At 44.4% G+C, this 19,753-nt stretch overlaps 1 protein-coding gene across 2 annotated transcripts in view; it reads left to right on the top strand.

Annotated features, from left to right (window-relative positions):
* The window catches only part of COG2 (component of oligomeric golgi complex 2), a 42,067-nt gene extending 22,314 nt beyond the window's left edge, over positions 1-19,753 (top strand). Inside the window, exons 9-18 of one of the 2 annotated variants that reach the window (XM_007450599.1) lie at positions 1,710-1,836; positions 5,392-5,531; positions 9,752-9,813; positions 11,081-11,232; positions 12,835-13,032; positions 13,870-13,942; positions 14,238-14,380; positions 15,969-16,108; positions 17,337-17,520; positions 19,077-19,753. In XM_007450599.1, coding sequence (XP_007450661.1) covers positions 1,710-1,836; positions 5,392-5,531; positions 9,752-9,813; positions 11,081-11,232; positions 12,835-13,032; positions 13,870-13,942; positions 14,238-14,380; positions 15,969-16,108; positions 17,337-17,520; positions 19,077-19,178 — 1,321 coding nt within the window. In that variant the 3' untranslated portion in view covers positions 19,179-19,753. The remainder of the gene's footprint in view (positions 1-1,709; positions 1,837-5,391; positions 5,532-9,751; positions 9,814-11,080; positions 11,233-12,834; positions 13,033-13,869; positions 13,943-14,237; positions 14,381-15,968; positions 16,109-17,336; positions 17,521-19,076) is intronic. The other variant, XM_007450600.1, reaches the window with a different exon arrangement.

A 19,753-nucleotide genomic window follows, 5' to 3' on the forward strand; every position in this document is an offset into this window, starting at 1 on the left:
TCATTTCTCATCAGTTCCTGCCTATTATAGAATGAGATTATCTGATAGCTCTTTCTGCACAGGAAAGCTGAATTTTGTCTTGATAGTTTTTGCTAAGCAGGAAAATTATGAAAACTTTTTACTGTTTATTTTTAATACTTATCAGAATGTTAAATGCCAATTTGTTATCACCACTTAGCTACACAATTCCCCGTTTTGCTAAAAAATAAGACCGTATATTGCATGGATGATCGATTTTAAAGACAGTTATCTTAATATAGAGCATATCAATAATGGAGCAGTCAAAGTGGGTCGATCAGTGAGATGGTGTTGCTTAAAGCTACTTACAGGTCTTTAAGTTCAAGAGAAACTTAAGGAACCTGCCTTTTTTGTTTATGTACTTGTGTATTTAACCACTATTAACATAGGACTTACTGTATGCTAGGCACCATCCTAAATGCTTTACAAATATTAATCCATATAATGACCCTTTGAGGTAGGTATCATTATCATCCCTGTTTTGAAGATAAAGAAACCAAAACACAAAGAAGTTAAATGACCCAAGATTTGAACTCACATACTCTGGCTCCCGAGTGCATGCTTTTATCTCAGTGTTGTCTCTCATCTAAGTTTGTGAATTAGAAACCCAGAGTCCAGCCTTTTGGCTAAAAATGCAGAATAAAGCATGCACACACAAAAACATGACCGTTAGCAGTTTTTTGTATTAAGATTTGTGATCGAGATTTTACGTAAAATAGTCATAGCACTTTAGAACTGAGGGTAATCTTAGGGATAGCTGGATCAGAAAGTTGTTAGTAATTGGGCAATTAGCGTGATTTATACTGCTTTAGAGTTGAGTGGTATTAAGGTTGAATACAAGACTGCTTTTCTTTTTTTCTTTCTTTTTTTTTTAAAATATATGTGCTGTCCTGTAGGCTTTATTGTTCCATTTACAGAGCACAGGCAGAGTAGATGTAACATAATTCTTCTTTTTTTAAAAAAATTTATTTATTTTGGGCTGCGTTGGGTCTTCGTTGCTGCGTGCGGGCTTTCTCTAGTTGCGGCGAGCGGGGGCTACTCTCTGTTGCGGTGCACGGGCTTCTCATTGCGGTGGCTTCTCTTGTGGAGCGCGGGCTCTATAGGTTGCGCGGGCTTCAGTAGTTGCGGCGCGCAGGCTCGGTACTTGTGGCTCGTGGGCTCTAGAGCGCAGGCTCAGTAGCTGTGGCGCATGGGCTTGGTTGACCCACGGCGTGTGGCATCTTCCTGGACCAGGGCTCACACCCGTGTCTCATGCCTTGGCAGGCGGATTCTTAACCACGGCGCCACCAGGGAAGTCCCACAAAGGCTGCTTTTCCTGTGGTATTAAACTGCTTCTTTTTCAAGACAGAGTATAAACATGGTAGCCCATTTTAGGGGAGAAAATTGTGCCAAGTTAAGTCGGTGTAGTTTTCCATTATCCTTGACCCCAGCTTGCTTACTGCTTGATAGATAGATGTAGGAGTCAGGACACAGAGGATGTGTCAGGTTCAAGGTGAGAATGAGATCAAGGAGTGAAATAGAAGTTTGGGTCTAAGAACAAACTAATTGACAGATATCGTTTTTTTAAAAAGGTTGAAATAAATTTTGGGCTGAGGAACTTTTATTTTAATAAAAGCACCACAGTGGAATTTTGCTTTTTGGAAGTAGAAGATTCTGGTGTATTTGACTGAAATTTTCCTCTTATCTTACAGTGAAAAAGGCAATACTGTTCCCGGATATGATTTTTTGGTGAATTCTGTCTGGCCAGAAATAGTACGAGGACTAGAAGAAAAATTGCCCTCACTTTTTAATCCTGGGAATCCCGATGCCTTTCACCAGGTACCTTTTCCTCCATCGTCTTGATTCTTGAAGATGTTAACCTGAGACTTTAGGATAATCATATCTTTTCTGCACAGTCTTGGTTCTGTGGTTTTAGGAAAAACCACAGTCTGAGTTACATAGCAAGCATTTACCTTAAAACACGCACTGTTTTATTCAAGTCAGTCTCTGATAACTTCAAGGACTAAGAATATTTTTTAGAATGTAAAGTAAAATTCAGTCTAGATGCAGTTGGGGCTAGATCTGAATATTCTAATTTTAAAAAAGATCCTAAGGACCATTAAAAACAAGGCTGTTTGCAGGTGTTTTCCATGAAAAATTAAGTTTGTAGATCTCTACTGTGTCGTCTTGAAGGAAAACGAAGTATTGGATTGGATTTTAAAATGCAATATGTAAGTGTCCTCTATAATTTGAAAGATTAGGAGGCCTCGATATTTTCATTTTTTTTAAAAAAACCCATCATTTAAAAGACTTCATGGTTGATATTTCAGAAGTAGACGCGGATGTTAATTTTCCGTTGTACCATTTTTTAAAGATAGTACGTAGTGTCCTGGAGAAGAACAAAGGCTCTCGGCCAGGTGGCCTGAGTCGATGCCCAGCTCCCCTGCTCGGTACTCGTGTTGCTCAGCCCCTCGGTGCCTCTCCTCTTCTTCCTGCTCTGGATTTTGATTTTTGGTTGTTCGATTGTTTTATTCAACATGACAATCTTTGTCTTTTAATTAGGTAATTGGTTAAATTTACAATGATCGTAGTGACTGATATATTTGGGGTTTCTTTGGTTCTTCCTGTTTGTCCCATTTTTCTCCTTCTTTTCCTTTCTCCCTTCTTTTTTTTCTTTCCTTTTCCACCTTCTCTGTATTTTGGACTTTTGGGGATTTGTTTTCCTCATTTATTCTGTTTTTCCCCTCTACTAATTAGGAAGTCCTACCCTTTATTTCTTTATGTGTTAAGTAACCTTAGTGGTTACTTAACAGAATCTAAAGCTCACTGGTGTTCTTCAGCCTCCCAAACAGCACAGGGATCTTAGAGTACTTTGATGCCAGTCACCCCATTCCACAGTATCTATTACTGTTTCCAGGGTCTTATTTCTATTTTGATTTTTTTTTTTAATCCCCCAAATTGCGCGTTATTTTTATTGTTTTACGTGGTCATCATTCTCCTCTCAGAATTATTCCACGTGTTTATCATTTCCTTTGCTTACTGTTCCTTCTTGGATGTTAGACCTTTTTTCTTGGATCATTTTCCTTCTTCCTGAAATTCATCTATTAGCAGGGCCTGTTGATAATAAATTTCACGTTTTTATGATAAGCCCTCAGTTTGTATGTCTGACAATAACTTTATACCTTTTGTGTTTGAAAGGTAGTTTTGATGGAAGTAGAATTCTCTGCACTTTGAACATTGTCTCTTGACTTCCGTTATGAAAATAGTTATTGTTGTTTCTTTGTAGTTATAATGCTTTCTCTCCCAAATCTTGTCTGTGACTTTAGTGTGCTGTTGCATTATGATAATCTAGTGTGGGCTTCTTTTTGTTTATTGTATTTAGGATTTGTTGGGTTTCCTGAATCTGAGGGTTGGTGTTTTTTTAATCAGCTCTGTGTCATTTTTATTCATTATCTCTTCAGTTGTGCTTCTCTCTCATTCCTCTATTATTTTCTTCTAGAACTTTTGATTAGACGTCCTCACTTCATCCTTTGTGTTTCCTGAATTCACTTTTTAATTTTTTGTCTCTTTGTGCTCATTCTGGATAATTTCTTGGGACTTTTCTTCTAGTTCACTGATTCCTTCTTCAGATTTGTCTAAACTCCTTTTCACCTGTTTCCAATTTACCCTTATTTTCGTTTCTAGAAGTTCTATTTGCTTCTTTTTCTAATTCTGCTTGGTCAAATTGCTTATTAATTTTTAAAGTGTAGAGAGGCACAAGGTGAGTGTGGTGAGCCTCGGGCCTGGTAGACTTCAAAACAGGTAAGACAACAAATTGGGAGCTTTATTATCCCAGAAATACCACTGATCTGTTGTTCTCTTGGCCCATGTTACAGTATGTTGAACAATGTGAGGTCTTAAGCATTAGCAGTTCAAGACCCTTTACATTCCTCTTTAGAGAATCATTTTGATCGTGTTAGGCTCAGGAGATTTTTCAGCTCAGAAATGAAGCTTTCTGATAGAATATCAACTTTAGAATTCTAAACCAATACTTAATGTTTGTGGGTACAAACATTTCTTGCAAGAAATGCTTTCAGCTTTCAGTTTTAATAGGACATGCTTTTGTGAAGAGAAAAATATTTTTGTATTTTTTTAACACCCATTATATGCAGGGGTATAGTTTCATCCCAAAAGTGATGAGTAATACCTTTCTTTGTCTCAACTCCACACATGTAGACCACACTCAGGGGATTCAGTAAGTGTAGCTCAAAACCAGTTGAAAGAAATTGAACACCTGTGGTAATGTTACTGCACTAAAATTCCCACATAAGCACAGACATCATCATATTCAGGTGATTGGTTTGGTGACCCAGAACAGAGTCCCTCTTTTTTTTTTTTTTTTTTTTTGCAGTACACGGGCCTCTCACTGCCGCGGCCTCTCCCGTTGCGGAGCACAGGCTCCGGACACGCAGGCTCAGTGGCCATGGCTCACGGGCCCAGCCGCTCCGCGGCACGTGGGATCCTCCCGGACCGGGGCACGAACCCGTGTCCCCTGCATCGGCAGGTGGACTCTCAACCACTGCGCCACCAGGGAAGCCCCAGAGTCCCTCTTAATGAGAAGTACATGGGAAGTCCTGCAGTGTCCTCCCCGGAGCCTGGGGACTGGGGAATAGAGCCCTTGCCAAAGGAATGTGCAACTGCACTTTTGCACTGCTTACTGGCGAGGTTTCTGTTTCCCCTATTTCCTTGCTTTGTTTCTGAGTAAATTCTCTCTGAGCCTAAGCAGAAGAGGAAGCGTCATTTATAAAATGGGGGATGATATAAAAGTAGTTACCGGGTAGGGCAGTTTTCTGGGTTAAAGTAAGTAAGACAATTTTAAGCACTGTGTGAGGATGATAAATATTAAGTAAGTGTTAGCTTCTGCTCTTAATGGTGGTGTTAGATTCCTCCTGTCAATCTTCATGCTGTGCCATCTATAAAAAGGATGTAATTACTCACGTGGTTTGAGTCTTTCTTTCCTTTTTAAAATTTTCTACTGCTTCTTCTTCTTCTGGAGAGGCAATGAAAATTATACCACTTAATCTGCAATCTCTTGTGATTCCAATGGACTGGGTTAGGGGTGCCCTAGAAGATGGGGGAGAGCTGTCGCTTAAAGACCACTGGACTTCAGATGCCTGGGTCTCCTGACGGGCTTGCCACCTAAGACCTTGAGCACGTCACAGAACCACTTTGGGCATTACTTGATCTTTAAGCGGGGGGACCTTGGAAGGAAGATCCCGTAAGGTCCTTATCAGATCCAGAAACTATGATTCTGTGTGTTGATCTTTATCTTGATTACAGCTTTTTTCACTATATGATCCCAGTTCTGGTTAGTTCACTTAAAATGAAAATGCCACCTGTTTGTTCTTATTTTAGAAATATACCATAAGTATGGATTTTGTAAGAACATTTGAACGGCAATGTGGATCACAGGCCAGTGTAAAAAGATTAAGAGCACATCCCGCCTATCACAGCTTCAATAATAAGTGGAACTTGCCTGTGTATTTTCAAATAAGGTCAGTAATTTACCCCCCCACCACCACCTCCACCCTTCTAAAATAGAATTTGAGCACCAGTTAAGTATGTTGGCTCCAGCTAACAGCCCCTTCTTGATCATCATACTGTTCTTTGGGAAACAAAATTTAGACTGGAAGTGCACAGGAAGTATCGTGATTGCCAAAGTTCTGGCTTGTATGGCAGAAAGATAAGTCTTACTCCTTGGTCATTAGACAGCTGAGAACCCTAGACTCAGAGTGAGCTAGACCAGGCCCGGCTTCATTCCCACATGCTACGTCCTCGTTCGTCGTGAAGAGACAGAAAGAGCGGGTCACCTAGCAGCTCTTTCTCCCCGTTTTCCTCTCTCATCACCTGCTTCAAATAGCAGACCTACCCTACATTTGTTGTTTTGCTCATCTGGAACATTTTTTATCCTCAGAGGGAGTCGAGAGAAGTATTCTTTCTTGAAGTAGTCTTTGTAGCTGATTCCATCTTAGCAATTGATAATAATTCTGTCTGTTGTTTTGGATTCCTTTATAATACTCCGTGACATTTTTTCTCTCTATTCTGGAAAATGGTGACACTTTTCTTCCAGATGTCATAATGATATCACCTATGTCAATAAGTGGTTCTGTAGACTATTTGGGGAAATTTAGGATAAATTCTTAACAATATGTGTTCCCTTAGAAAAATAGATGATAATAGCCATTTTTGCAGATTCTCTTGAGTGAGATCACAGTAAGCTCCTCCATAGAATGGTGTTAACGAGAGAATGCTCTTTAAAGACTCATAGGCTTTTTGTTTAAATTGTTGGATGTTTTCATTAATTATGAGTTCTAAAGAATAATTACAGAGGGAAATATATATACTAAGAATTAGATACCTTGATTTGTAATTACTCGCCATGATTGAGAATGTATGTAATCATCTTTGGATAATGAAATCGTAGCTGTCAGACTGTTAGTAAGATGCCCTTTTACACACAATACTGGGTTTTATGCTTAATTTTTCAAGGTTACATTATCCTGTAGGTAGGAAATTAAGGATTTTTTGTGTGTAAGATACTCATGGACTGCATGGGAAGTAATCGTTACGTGATGATCAAAACTAAGCCAGGGCAAGAAGCCCTTTTGGTTTGTGAGAAGAATTTAAAATGGTGAAGCATCATTTTATAGCATAAGACTGCAGTAGAGAAATAATGTTTCCACTGTCCCATGTCTTTTGTAGTCCAGGTTCAAAGTTAGATTGCTTTAGATATCCAATGCCATCACAGCCCATACTCCCGTCTACTGCCTCCGAACCCCTCTTTCCTAGTCATTTTCCCCAGACCCCATGGCCCCATGCTTGGTAATCTTGCACTGTCACCTTGCTTCCTGGAGCTCTGGGCCCCGCAGGGACGGCACAGCCCGGCCTCGGCAGGTTCTCCTCTCATTATACGTTCTCTCAAAGCTGGTGATTGAGCCTTAAACTCTGTCGGAACTCAGCCAGTTCCCTGAAAGACGTTTTCACCTTCAGCAGATTTTAGCTATAGCATTCAAAGGGATTGGTTAACTTTTCTTTGTAAACAGTTTTATTTAAAATGTATAAAATTAAAAAAAATTATGTTTGAGTTATGAAATGTGGAACTTCATAACTTTCAGTACCTTTGTTTTTACGTTTAAGAAATAAATTCAAGTAATACTTTATAGGACACCATTCTGTTGATTTTTATCAGGCATTAGATTGTTTATTCTGAGGGATGACAGAATGTTTTGCAAACACTGCTGGGGTCAGAGTTGTGGTGTTACCTGATTCACTTCAGTGTCATTTAAAGTAAGCCTAAAGCCAGTGGGGTGATGATGTGTTGACATGTTTCTAGGAAGAAGTATTAATGTTGCACCCTCAGTAGCAGGTGGATGCTCCCGGGTCTGCGTCTATGCCTGCATCCCCGTCACCTTCAGGAAAAAGGCAGCCCTGGCCCACACACACCATTCTGCGAGCACTTGTGCACCCCTCCTGCCCCTGGTACCCTACTGTGTCTGCGCTTCATTTGTTCTTACAGGAGTATCGGAAAGTAGGGTTAGGACTCCGTTTCTCATAGGAAGAGATGTGCGCAGAACAGTCTCAAATGGTAGTGAATCAGTGGCTGCCTGGAAACTGGGCTGGTCGCCCTTTAAATGCCACAGGCAAAGTGTTAGGTCTTTTTTAATTGAAATCTCGCTAGAATGTTATATGCTCCCAGGACGGTCACATGTGTGTTCTGTGTCTGTCACATTCAGCACGCGCTGAGCATTGTGTAGCTCCTTTATGACGTGGAGTCCGTGTGGCACTAACATACCTTCCTTTCCCTCCACCCTCTGCAAGTGTGTGCCTGCGCGAAGTAGAGACATGCGTTGGGAAGTGCGTCTCCAGACCCTCCCCAAACCCAAATGTAAGAATTTGGGACTGTTTGTATTTGGGGTTGCCTTTCTTACAAATCTCCTAGCAAGTGTAGGATAGCATCCCATATACACATGAAGACTACAGCACAACTTTTCAAATTCCACCAAAGTAACGTCTCACTTTGTTTCTTTTCTGAGAAGTATAACTTATCACTTCAATCCTGGAAGTTACTGCCCAGCAAGGCTGTGCCAGGGGGCTGGTGCTGGGCTCCTGGCCCTTGGGGGCCGAGGGGACAGCTGGGTCACGTGACATAGACAGCTTTCCTTTCAAGGGTCCAACAGCTGGTCCCACGCAGTCAGCACGTCTGTGTGAAATGCGCTGGTGTCGGGTCTGTTGCATTTTTCTTGTACTTTCTTGTTTGTGTGTTTATCAGAATTGTCACAGACGTACATATAATTTTATCCCGTGTCTTTACTTACACTGAATTATACCTGCTCTTCTCATGGCTGCAGAGCTTCAAGCTGACCTTTCTTCATGCTGCGCTCAGCATGGATGTGCCGCGCGTTTACAGGCCCTTCCCTTCCTTGGGGCCCGGTGTTCCCTGTTGTAAACGGTGCTGTGTTAGCTGTCAGGCCTTTTCCGTGTTTTGCGTGGATTTGGAGGAAAGGTGGGCTGAGGGTCTGAGGCTGACGCAGGTGCTGGTTTGCTCCCTCCACTGCGGGGCAGCCCACCCCCCACTCACTGTGCTCGGGGCCACCGCCTCCTTCGCTGGGCCTCGGTGCTCTCTTCTGTTCCCCAGTTGCCTTCTATCACTTGCTCTCTCTGTGCTTCTCCCTGCTGCTTGGAGAGACTAGCCTTTTGCAGGCTTCACGGGGCAGAGGGCGAGTCCTTTCCCTCCCTGTGGTGTAGGGACGCTGCGGGCACCAGCCAGCTCCAGTGGCCAGGGCGGTCCAGAGCCCTCCGCTGTCAGCCACTCGCACCTTTGTGCCGGACAGGGCGGCTGCTCCTTGTGTGAAGTGCTTTTACTCCTGAAAAACAGTCTCTGAGCTGCTTTTAAAAAGCACGTGAGTGCTATCCAAAAACCAGAATTACTACTTCAGTAAATTGATGTGAAGCATGTGTCAGAATTTATTGCTAGCAAAGGAACTAGCAGGTGACAGAAGAGTGTATGGTGAAGAAAGTATGAAGATGGAAGAGCTATATAGTTGGGAAGAAAGATGCAACGTAAGCAGCTAGTTAAGGAAATATACACACACACACACAGTTTTCATTTCAGAGTCATAAAAATGTGTCCACACTGGTCATTAAAATAGAAGTCTGTGACAGGATGGTATGAGGGGACAAGTGGGCCAGCAGAGGAAAAAGAAAACCCATCAGGAAGTAGATCTTGAGCCTTGGGGGCCGGCGGGCCAGTTACCATGACAACGCGAGAGAATGGCAGCAGATGTTCGAGGAGCGCCAGGCAGAGCGCTGCTCTGGTGTAACCGCCTCTACCTTCAGTGATTTTTCTCAAGCTGCGAACAAAGACACAGAATACAGCTTTCCCATTTCTTAGTTTGGGGGACATTCACTTTCTTCTGATAGGGCTGATGTAAGGGGATTGGAAAAACCAGTCTTATGGCCTTGAAGTGATTACCTGATTATAGCTGGTGGGAATTGCCAGAAATGGCTTCCTATTGGATTAATTGAGACACGTTTATTTCCTGCTCGGTAAAAGTCTGGAGAACAGGCATCAGGGCTGGTGCGGCATCTCTGACAGTGCTGGCCTCACCAACAAGCCAGTGGAGGAAGGTCCTGTTTCATGGGGAGAGGGGAGGATGGGTGGGACAGCCGCCTGCAGCAGAGAAAACAACAGTTTACGCTCTTGTTTTTCTCTCAGATTTAGAGAAATAGCGGGATCCTTAGAAGCAGCACTTACAGATGTCCTGGAAGACGCACCAGGTAACTTCCTCAAAGTGACAAATGACAGGCTGTCACTGAGTTAAGTAGGCTCACCAAGTCATCTTGGGGATCTCAGTACCCTGGGGGCACTTTCACCTTTTCCTATCTTCCAGTAAGTTAGACCCAAAGATGTACTTTAACTTCTTTTTTTAAAAAGGGTTTATAGGGCTTCCCTGGTGGTGCAGTGGTTGAGAGTCCGCCTGCCGATGCAGGGGACATGGGTTCATGCCCCGGTCCGGGAAGATCCCACATGCCGCGGAGCAGCTGGGCCCATGAGCCATGGCCACTGAGCCTGCGCTTCCGGAGCCTGTGCTCCGCAACGGGAGAGGCCACGGCAGTGAGAGGCCTGCGTACTGCAAAGAAAAAAAAAAGGGTTTATAGAGCTTCTTGCTGTACAGAGATGATAAAAACGCTGCTTTAAGAACACAGGAAGGAGACCTCATTTTCATTCCTCAGTATAACGTGTCAAGGGCATATAACCGCTGCTGTGCTTAAGGGAGCAGCCCTTTTTGTAGCCAAGTGGCCACGCTCCGCTTCTCTCCGAAGCTGAGGTGAAGGACCAGGGTGGCCTTCCCTCTGGGGGTCGGTGGGGGGCGGGGGATGGTTCACAGTGGGGGCTCCTTGCCCCAGGCCTCCAGAGCCCTTGGGCCAGTCCTGGGACAGTGCACAGGTGACCGGGGTTAGGATACACTTTGCAGACATGTTTGCATCATTTGCATCCCTATAGCCTCATTCACCTGTGTCACGTTGTAGCCATGCCCGGTGGCAACTCACCTAGTAGGTGGCTGTTCCTATAGCCACAAGGATCTTGGGGCAGCTCCACTCCTTTCTGCTCCCTTTCATGCAGCCAAGTTCCATCTAAACTGAACTCTTTTAGCCTCAAAGTTAGTTTCCAGCTGTGTTTGCCAAAAATGGCCATATGTAATCGACATCCTGTACTGAAATAGCATATTCAGGAGGGAAGGAGAAGACAGGACAAATTCAGAACCGAAGATGAAACCCTTGCCAGTGACTGCCGCTCCAGCTCGTGTTTGTTGATTTGGTATAAAGTGCCTGCTAACTGATGATTTCTGAATGTCGTTTATGTTTAATGTTTATCAAATGCCTGGGAGGGGGAGTCATGTAAAATTAGAAGAACCTCTCTAAAGCTTTGCTGACAACATAGGGTTCTTGAGAAGGCCACTGGCTTCACTCTTGGGTTGTACGTTGAAGATTTTAGCCGTTAGCCCTTCAGCTGAGATTCCTTAACCGTATGTTTTTTGTCTAGCTGGAAGTTCGTATTGCCTCTTGGCTTCTCACAGGACGTGGAGCAGCCTGCAGAGGTGTTGGTCTGACCAGATGTTCTTGCCGTTGCTGGTGCATCGTCTGTGGAGACTCACTCTGCAGATTCTCGCGCGGTACTCCGTGTTTGTCAAGGAGGTGAGGGCTGGCGGGTGGCTCATCCCTAATCGAGGCTGAAACGAATTAAAGATGGGTGAAGCTGAACGTGCTGAGAGTTTTAAAGGCCGTGTTGTCATGAGAGGTTGATGCGGGGACTGCAGGCCAGCTTCTCAGTTGCTACCCTATTCTGCTTCTGGGTTTCCTTTTCACTCTCGCGCGTGCGGCCTCGAGGGGCGTCTGCTGTCACGTGGTCAGCGCTTTGTCGTTTGGAAAAGCCCTCCCCGGCCACTCATTTTTCCCTTCTGAAAACCAGACTAAAACAGAAATGCTCATTCTAATGAAAATGATTTTTAAAATGCGTACTTTTTAGTACCTAGTCTTTGGAAGTGTAAAAACTCCAAGTGGTTGAGATTAAAAGGTAGTAAAATTAATTAACCTTCCCTCCATTTCAGAAGTAGTAGTTGGATGCATTAAGTGTCCGCACGCCTCTGATGGTTTATTAGATATTGTGCGTAAAGCCACGGGAGTACTCGTGTGGTCCGCTGCTGAGCCCCCAGCCCTGCCAGGCCCTGCGCCCGTGTCTCAGAGATGCCTGCTGCACGGACAGCTCAGTGACAGACGCACCCCCCGGCCACGGCAAGGTGATGAGTATAAAAGAGATGTGAGTGGAAGCTTAGGGAAGATGACATGAGGAAGGCCTCATCCATGGAAAGGAAAGCACTCTGTCAGCTGGAGCAGAGGGCCTCAGTGGAAAGAGCGCAGGCTTGCGAGACAGCGTCAGACCTTGGCTCTGCCACTCCTTATCTAATTTTGTGGTCTTAGGGAAATTGAGTCTCAGATTCTTCATCTGTAAAGGGGGAAAACAGCTTCTATCTGTGCTTGTCGTGAGGAGTAGAGAGAGATTTGACCAGCAAACTGATAACCAAGGGGCCTGGCAGACAGGGGCGCTCCACGGCAGTTCCTTTCCTCCTCCGCCTTTGCCTCTCTCTGCTCAGAGGGGTCTCAGGAGACCACCGTGCTCCATGAAACTGTTCACGAAGACTGTGTAGTTCCTGGGCACAGTTGGGTTGGTACACTTCTGTTAGGCCTGGGCCTGCTACGCCACACCCAAGCAAGATGATAGCCAGCAGTTCTTCTCACATCCAGAATATTCTATTCTTTTCTCGATCCCAGTGCATGTCTCATAGGTCTTTTTCCCTTGTAGCAAAAATCCATTATGCAAAGAACACTTCTGTCGTTTGTGTTATTTGAAGCATAATTAAGGTTTAGATTTTGATTTTTTTACCCTTATGATGATGATAAATTTATTAAGCAGATACCGTAAGTTATTTACCTTAAGCAGTTCATTAATTTTTTAAAACCTATGATGTTCCAGATCTTAATTTTCCTTTAGTTTAGGGGCCTGTTGTTTCATTTCTGCCTGTTACTTAAGGAGGGGAAATGCACATGGGGTTGCAGTTTTTCCTGTTTCTCTATTTTCCACACCTGCCTGGGGAGAGGGTCGTGGTGTTTTTTCATGAGTAAACTTTCACTGAATCCTTTGTGGACAGCTGGCATTTTATGGTGAGTCATTGACCTGTATAAATGCTCATGTATCTTGCTGGTGGAAACACATTTAATCATTGAAACCCTTTTGTTCAGCTTTTACTCAGGCCCATCTCTAATGAAACTGCCAAGGATATTAAAAAGCCTTCGGTAACTGGCAGCAAAGATCCTTCTGTCACCCAAGGAAATTGTGAAGACCAAGGAAGCGGCCCTTCTGAAACGAAGCCCGTCGTCCCCGTTTCCAGCACTCAGCTTGTTTACGTGGTCGCAGACCTGGACAGGCTTCAGGACCAGGTGAGCCTGTGTCCCGGAGGAGTTCTAAGTACCGGCTTCAGTGTTTGCAACAGCTGGCCTCACGGGGCTTAGAACTGTGGGCCCAGGGCACCCTGAGAGCACGTCGGTTCACCTCCCTTCTGGGTGTTGCTCCCGTTTCCCTGCCCGGCGTGCTCACTCCCCCGTGCTTGCCAGTCCCGGAGCCTTGGCTTCCCTTCCAGCAGTGACGCCACAGTCTAGCAGCACGCCAGGCACCGCTGTTTTTTGCATTAGCTCCGCTTACTCTTTGCAGGCATGACCTTTAGTGGGTTGGATTTTAATCATTTCTAATTCACTTACCCAGTATTTCAGGGTAATATGTAATCTTCAGTTGTACTTTGAAAGTGCTGACCTATTAACACTTCTTCCTGTTTTCTCCAAGTAGATTCCATGTTCTTGCTTTTACCATTAACAGAACTTTGTGGGATGAATGTGTTTAAGTGCTGTGATATGTAATTCTGCTTTTCTCAAGTTTGATATTTTGTGGTGCTTGGACAAATATTGTATGTTTGGAGCAAAAATGTGGTCTTTACCATGAGATTTTTGGTACTGGGGAGAGCTACAGAATAGAAAAGGATTTCGCATATTTTCTGGGTCTGTTAATAGCCGTGAAAATGCTCTTTTCCATGTTGTTGGATTCTTTCATAGTGAAAGCATTAATTAGGAATTTTGTTTTCCTCTGATGAAAATCACTGGAAGTTCTGAGTTTAGTTTTATCGTTCATTAATAATATTCTAGAGTTCATAGATACATGAAGAATTGACTCTTCCTTTGATTTATAAAAAGTAACTAAATATATAAAGTGCATATTTATTTCAGCTTCCAGAACTCTTGGAAACAATCAGGCCAAAACTTGAAGTGATTGGCTTTAAGAATTTTCCTTCTATATCAGGTAAAAATGAATCTTCAGATTCAGCAAATCTTTGAATAAGAAATAATTTACAATAGAATTTTAGAGACTGTAGGATAAATTTTAACTAACCATTTTCTTTAGTTGTAAGTCCTTGGTTGTTTCTGTATTCTGTTCTGTTTATAACTTCCTTGAATGAGATATTTTGTTTAATTCTAATAATTTGATTTGATTTGGTTTGTTGTAGTACGCTCTCTAAATATGTTGACGGTATTTAAACTAGAATTCACCCCTGGGCCTGGATAGTGTGATTAAACACATGCTTCTGTCTCTGCAGCAGCCCTGGAGGACTCCCGGCTGTCTCTGTCTGCCTGTGTGCCTGCCTTGAGTGACAGAGTCACCCAGAACTTGAGTGAGTCTTGCTTCAGTCACCTGAAAAGTGCCCTGGAGGTTCCCAGGCTGTACCGAAGAACCAATAAGGTCAGTGCCCTCACTGAAAAGGATTTCGAGGTGGGGAAATATATATCAGGAAGGCCAGAGAGGGAGGAAGTGGTTAAGCGAGCGACAGAAATAGGTTCTCGGGAGGAGAATCCGTCTCATGGAGAGAAACCCTATTTGTGAGAAGGGGGCTCCTCAGTAGATGTGGCACAGACACAACTTAGGTAGTTGGACTTGCACAGCATGGACTTCTGGCCTTAAGGAAAAATCGTATTTTCAAAGAAAGCATTTTAATAAAATACTTTTAAGTCCTACCCTTCTTTTGGTCTTTGTATCTTATACTTGAAAAGATTTGAATTTACCTTATTTATTTCTTTTATATTGTCATTGGAAGTATCTGCTTTCTCCTGTCTTTTACTGGGTAAGGTATAAAAAAAAGCTGCATTAAAAAATATTAAAGGCATTTATAAGGTGAAAAATTAAGCTCACACTGGTGTTCAAAGTGGAGTTCTGTCTTCACTTTGTAGAATGGGGATTTGGGGGATTTGCTTTTACCAGCATTTTAGTTTTCCCTCTTGAACTCTCATTTTCATGCGTTTATTTATGCTCATTTCATTCTTGTCAGTTCTCACTTACTTTACCTCTAGATTTTCTTTTCTCCCAGTTGGATAGTTGGATTTTAGGCCATTTACAACTGAAATTATTCTCAGGAACTGTGAGAATCTCCTGCAGCATGGTGCTCCTTTGGAATATCCCGGCGTTCCTACAGACACGCCTGGGTGGGGCTGCGTCTTTGTTGTGCACTGAGCCTGTGGCCTGGTCTGCTGCTGTCGGGGTTACTCTTCCCGCCCTGCCCGTGTTCTGGGCGCAACGAGCGGCTGGGCTGAGTGCTGAGCTGAGACCCAGCTCACCTGCGCTGGGGCTGTTCTTCTTTTCCTTTTAAAATCTGGGACACTCCAGCAGAATTCCCATTTCTAGCAAGAGTACCTGATCTCCCGATTTTCTGGTCTGAAGTGGGAGAGACCTATTTTATTTTGCCAGATTCATTACTTTTCCTTTAGGAGTCTAGCAACTTTTCCCTTTCTCTTCAACGGGGTGTTACATTTACTGAGCGCTTGCATCATAGGTCAGACACCGTGCTAAAGACTTTATACACTCATTAGTCCTACAGAGTGAGCTCCCGTGTCCTTACTCACGGATGAAGAAACCAAAACTAAGAAAAGTCAGACACCCTAGATCCTAACCTCTCACGTGGTGGTCTGTTGACCAGCAGTGGTTGGTCGCTGGTGGGAGCTTGTTAGAAATGTGCCATCTCAAAACTTGGCCCTGTTCCCCTCCCTGCAACACACGCACCGAATCAGACCCGGAATTAACGGGGTGGCCAGGTGATCTGTGTGGACACCAGGTTAGGGAACCTGAGTCCAGTCGCTCCAGGCATCGTCCTCCCCGGCTGTCTCTCCACGGCTCCCTCTTGGTCTCCAGGGGTGTTTCTGTGGACAACACTTGTATGTGTCTCAAAACCGGTACCTGCGTAACGCCCTTTTGAACGTGAGGTTTGGGTAACTTATTCTCTTTCTTCTTCTTTTTTTTTTTTTCTGTTCATCTTTAACCCCTACCAACGTTATTCCAGGAGGTGCCAACAACAGCCTCCTCTTATGTGGACAGTGCTCTGAAGCCATTGTACCAGCTTCAGAGCGGGCACAAGGATAAGCTCAAACAAGCCATAATTCAGCAGTGGTTAGAAGGCGCTCTCTCTGAGAGTACGCATAAGTAAGTAACTTAAAAGTGGACTATTCTGGATTTTCTTAGAAAAGCCCTAAGTCAGACATCACGGGGACCATCACAGGCTGCTTGTAGATAAGGTAGTAAGAACATCCAGTGGCCTCATTGCTGGACAAGGCAGGGTGCGGGCACTCAGTCCCTCCCCGACTATGCTCGCTCCACCCCACCCAAGGCTCTGCCTGGCCTCTCCCAGCTCACACACCTTTCAGGGCCCAGGCACATTCCACAGTCCCCCCGGCACACTGCCTTGGACTGTCCTTAACGTCGCTTCATGCAGGAATGTTCTGCGAGTCCAGGCACGCTTTCTCCTTTCAGGTCCTTTCTCTTCAGCTCTGTCAGTCCATGGTGGCTCCAGTCATGCCACATAATCAGCAGACTTGCGCTGGGGAGACCCGTGTAATCGAGGAAGCAGAAACACTCATTGTGCAGTGTAATTACAACTGTTGAAGGATGGGTGTCAAAATCCTAAAACTAATGAGAATAGGGGAGGTGTTCAGTATCACTGTGGTCGAGCATCTCTTCATTTCCTATTCCCCCTACTTTTCCCCAAATCCAGCACTGAGTTATGTCAGAAAGTATATTATTTGATTTTATTGTTGGATTTTGTTTAATTATTAATTTTGCAGTACTATTTTGTTTCTTTCGACCAGTTATGAGTTAAGCAGCATTTGTGAGTTAACTTAGAACATAACAATGAGTTATAATACTGTTTCTATGGGGAAATGTATTCCAAATGCCAAATAACCAGCTGGTAAACAAAATTTTGAAATATAACTCATTTATAATTTGGAAATTATATTGAAAATATTTAAAGGCAATTAGTTTTATTTAAAAGTTCTGAAATACTTTTTCAAAGATGAGCTGTTCCTAGAACTGATGGCAAATGAGTTTGTTCCTTGCATTTGGGGAATGAGCTGCAGCTGTTCACCCTTGATATAAGAAAGACAGTTTGGCCTGCAATTCTCGCTTAGTGTTCAGGACTGAAATTTTAGACAGAATTCATGTACGTGGTTCTTATGTTCCGAGAGGATGCAGTGCTAGACAGTCAAGACCCTGTTTTTCTTTCAGTCTTGAGAAACAGTATTTACCATGGCTGTTTTTTTTTTTTTTACTGGAATTGAATTTTTATCTTAAAAATCCCTGTTTTGGCCCACAAAGCTCGTGGGCGTGTTTGGCGTTGTGTCTCTTTCACCAGTCTGTGTGTCTCGTGCTCAAGGTACTATGAGACCGTGTCGGACGTCCTGAACTCCGTGAGGAAGATGGAGGAGAGCCTGAAGAGGCTGAAACAAGCCAGGAGGACCGCTCCCGCCACCCCTGCCGGGCCCAGTGGTGGCGGCATGAGTGACGACGACAAGATCAGGCTGCAGTTGGCCTTGGACGTCGCATATTTAGGAGAGCAGGTGACCCGAGCGCCGCCATCCTTCCAGGGGGCCTGACTCCACATTCCAAGGGCCCGGCAGCCAGCTGGTGGTGCGCCTGAGCCCAGAGATGCTGGGAGGAACTGGGAGTCCATTCCCGGTACTAGAAAAGAGGGCCAGGCCCCCAGACGCTTGAAGGAAGAGGACGGGCCCCTAGGGAACATGAGAAAGAAAAGACAGACTTTTTGAGGTCCAGGGAATTGACATCCTCTTGGCTCGCTGGCATTCATGTTCCCAAAGCCACTGGGGGAGTGCCCATGGGCAGAGATGGTGTCCTTTTGGTCCACTGCCTGGAATGTGCCTGATACGTGATGGGTGCCAGATGAGGGTCTTTTGAGATATTTGTTAGTTTGGCTTTAGAAAAACTAGAGAAGCGTTAGGCCGTTGATTTCTCAGTGCGGTGCTTGAAAAATACCTCAGCACAGCTTCTTTGCTTCCCTGCCTGCGTTTTGTAGGTTTTCTATAAAACACAGATTTTGGTGTCACGGCGTGTGGACATTCACGTAGGTACCGTCACGTAGGGGCAGGTGTGGATTCCGCACAGGGCCTTCCGTCCTCACAGACTGTCAGAGCTTTGGGGTGTTCAGAAACTGGCTTTGTCAACTGCTTAGGTTTTCTGTAGCAGCAGATCCTCAAGGAAGACCTTTTTGCGAGAGAAAAAGAAGTGGGATCATAACATTCCCATCAGAAGATGCCGTGTTTGCTAGTCACTCTTTCATATAGTTTAGGGTCATCACTAAAAATCTAAATTTTTCCCCTTTCGGGTGAATTTAGAGTGCATTCTGGCAGAAGCCCATTGCCTTGTTTCTTTATTTCTCAAGAGAAACTTAGAAGTCTTTTGACAGGCAGGAAAGTTGGTTATACACACATGAAGAGCAAACAAGCAAAAGAGTTGTGGGCCGGGAAGGGAAAGGAAAGGCAGTCCTCGACCCCAGCCCCGAGACGAGCCACAGCACGCTGGCAGAGACTCAATACTCGGTCTAGGTTTTTCCAGGCCCGCTTGTGCACGCGTGCGCGTGTAGTTGTTGACGGCTGTTGGGTTAAGGTGGGAGGGACGCTGCGTGCTGTGTCTCTGGCACTGAAATAATCCACAGCAGCTGCTGTGCAAAGCTGTCTGACTGCATCAGCTTCTAAGAAAGGCTTGTGGATGACACACTAAGAAATGAAGGTCTCAGGCTGGTTGTTTTTTGGAAAAGCTTCAGTTAAAAAATTACTTTATTATTTCTCTTAGTGTGAATTTTCTCTTCCAGTCCACAAAAGAGGGTCTTATCCTGGTGAGAGTCTGATTTAATGAACTGAGATAACTTAACACTGGCTTCTTAGAATGACCCCCTGAAATAAATTCTACAGTAAGGAAATTTTTTTTTACTTCATTTATTTGAAAGGAAGAAATATCCTACCAGTCACTAGGGAGCTGCCCTTTTCTGGTTCCGTGGAGGGTGAGATGAGGGTGGATGTTTTGTTTCCTTCTTTGTAAGGGTCTTCTCCACGTTCAGCTCACATCGCAGTAACTTGATTCATCCCCGTGGCCTTTGCAGATCGAAAAGATAGGCCTGCGGACAAAGGACATAAGAAGCTTTCCAGCTCTTACAGAGCTTGTTGCCGCTGCGAAGGACCAGGCAACGGCGGGGCAGCCTTAAGCATCTTGGAAGAGCCCAGGGGAGAGGAAGTCGGGCCTCGCACCTGCACGGAAGAAAGCGGCTCTGTTCTCTCACGGCCTGCAGCCAAGAAGCGCTTGCACAGGGTCCCAGCAACGTGCCAGGACGGCCTCCCACCGCAGCGTATTTGGGTTTTCTTTCACCCAAAAAGAATACGAAAGCCTTTTTCCGTTGTATGGAAGATAGTTTTTAACTAAGACGTTTGAAACTTTCTACTATAGTTTACAGAGCAAATTATTTTATTTTTATCATAAATCTTAGTGTGGCAGAGCTGATTTCTAAAGTATGATTGAAGGAAATATATATATGAATATAAAAAGTCGTCTTCCTGATCCTGCAGTTAGAAGTGGCCGGCTGCAGAGGGGTGACCATACTGTGTGCAAACGCCCTTCTCCACGATGAAAGTAACTGCCCACTTGCTGACTTTCTGGAAGACGCAGTCCTGGTGGCTCCCACTCCCCCGTTAGGCGTTCAGGAAGAGTGCAGGTCACCCAGGCCTCTGTCAGGAGCGAGAACCAGCGGGGGGATCGGTCTAAATAAAAGAAGAGTCTGCCAAA

Source organism: Lipotes vexillifer, unplaced genomic scaffold (assembly GCF_000442215.2).
Source record: "Lipotes vexillifer unplaced genomic scaffold, Lipotes_vexillifer_v1.1 scaffold805, whole genome shotgun sequence".
Lineage (NCBI taxonomy): Eukaryota > Metazoa > Chordata > Mammalia > Artiodactyla > Lipotidae > Lipotes > Lipotes vexillifer.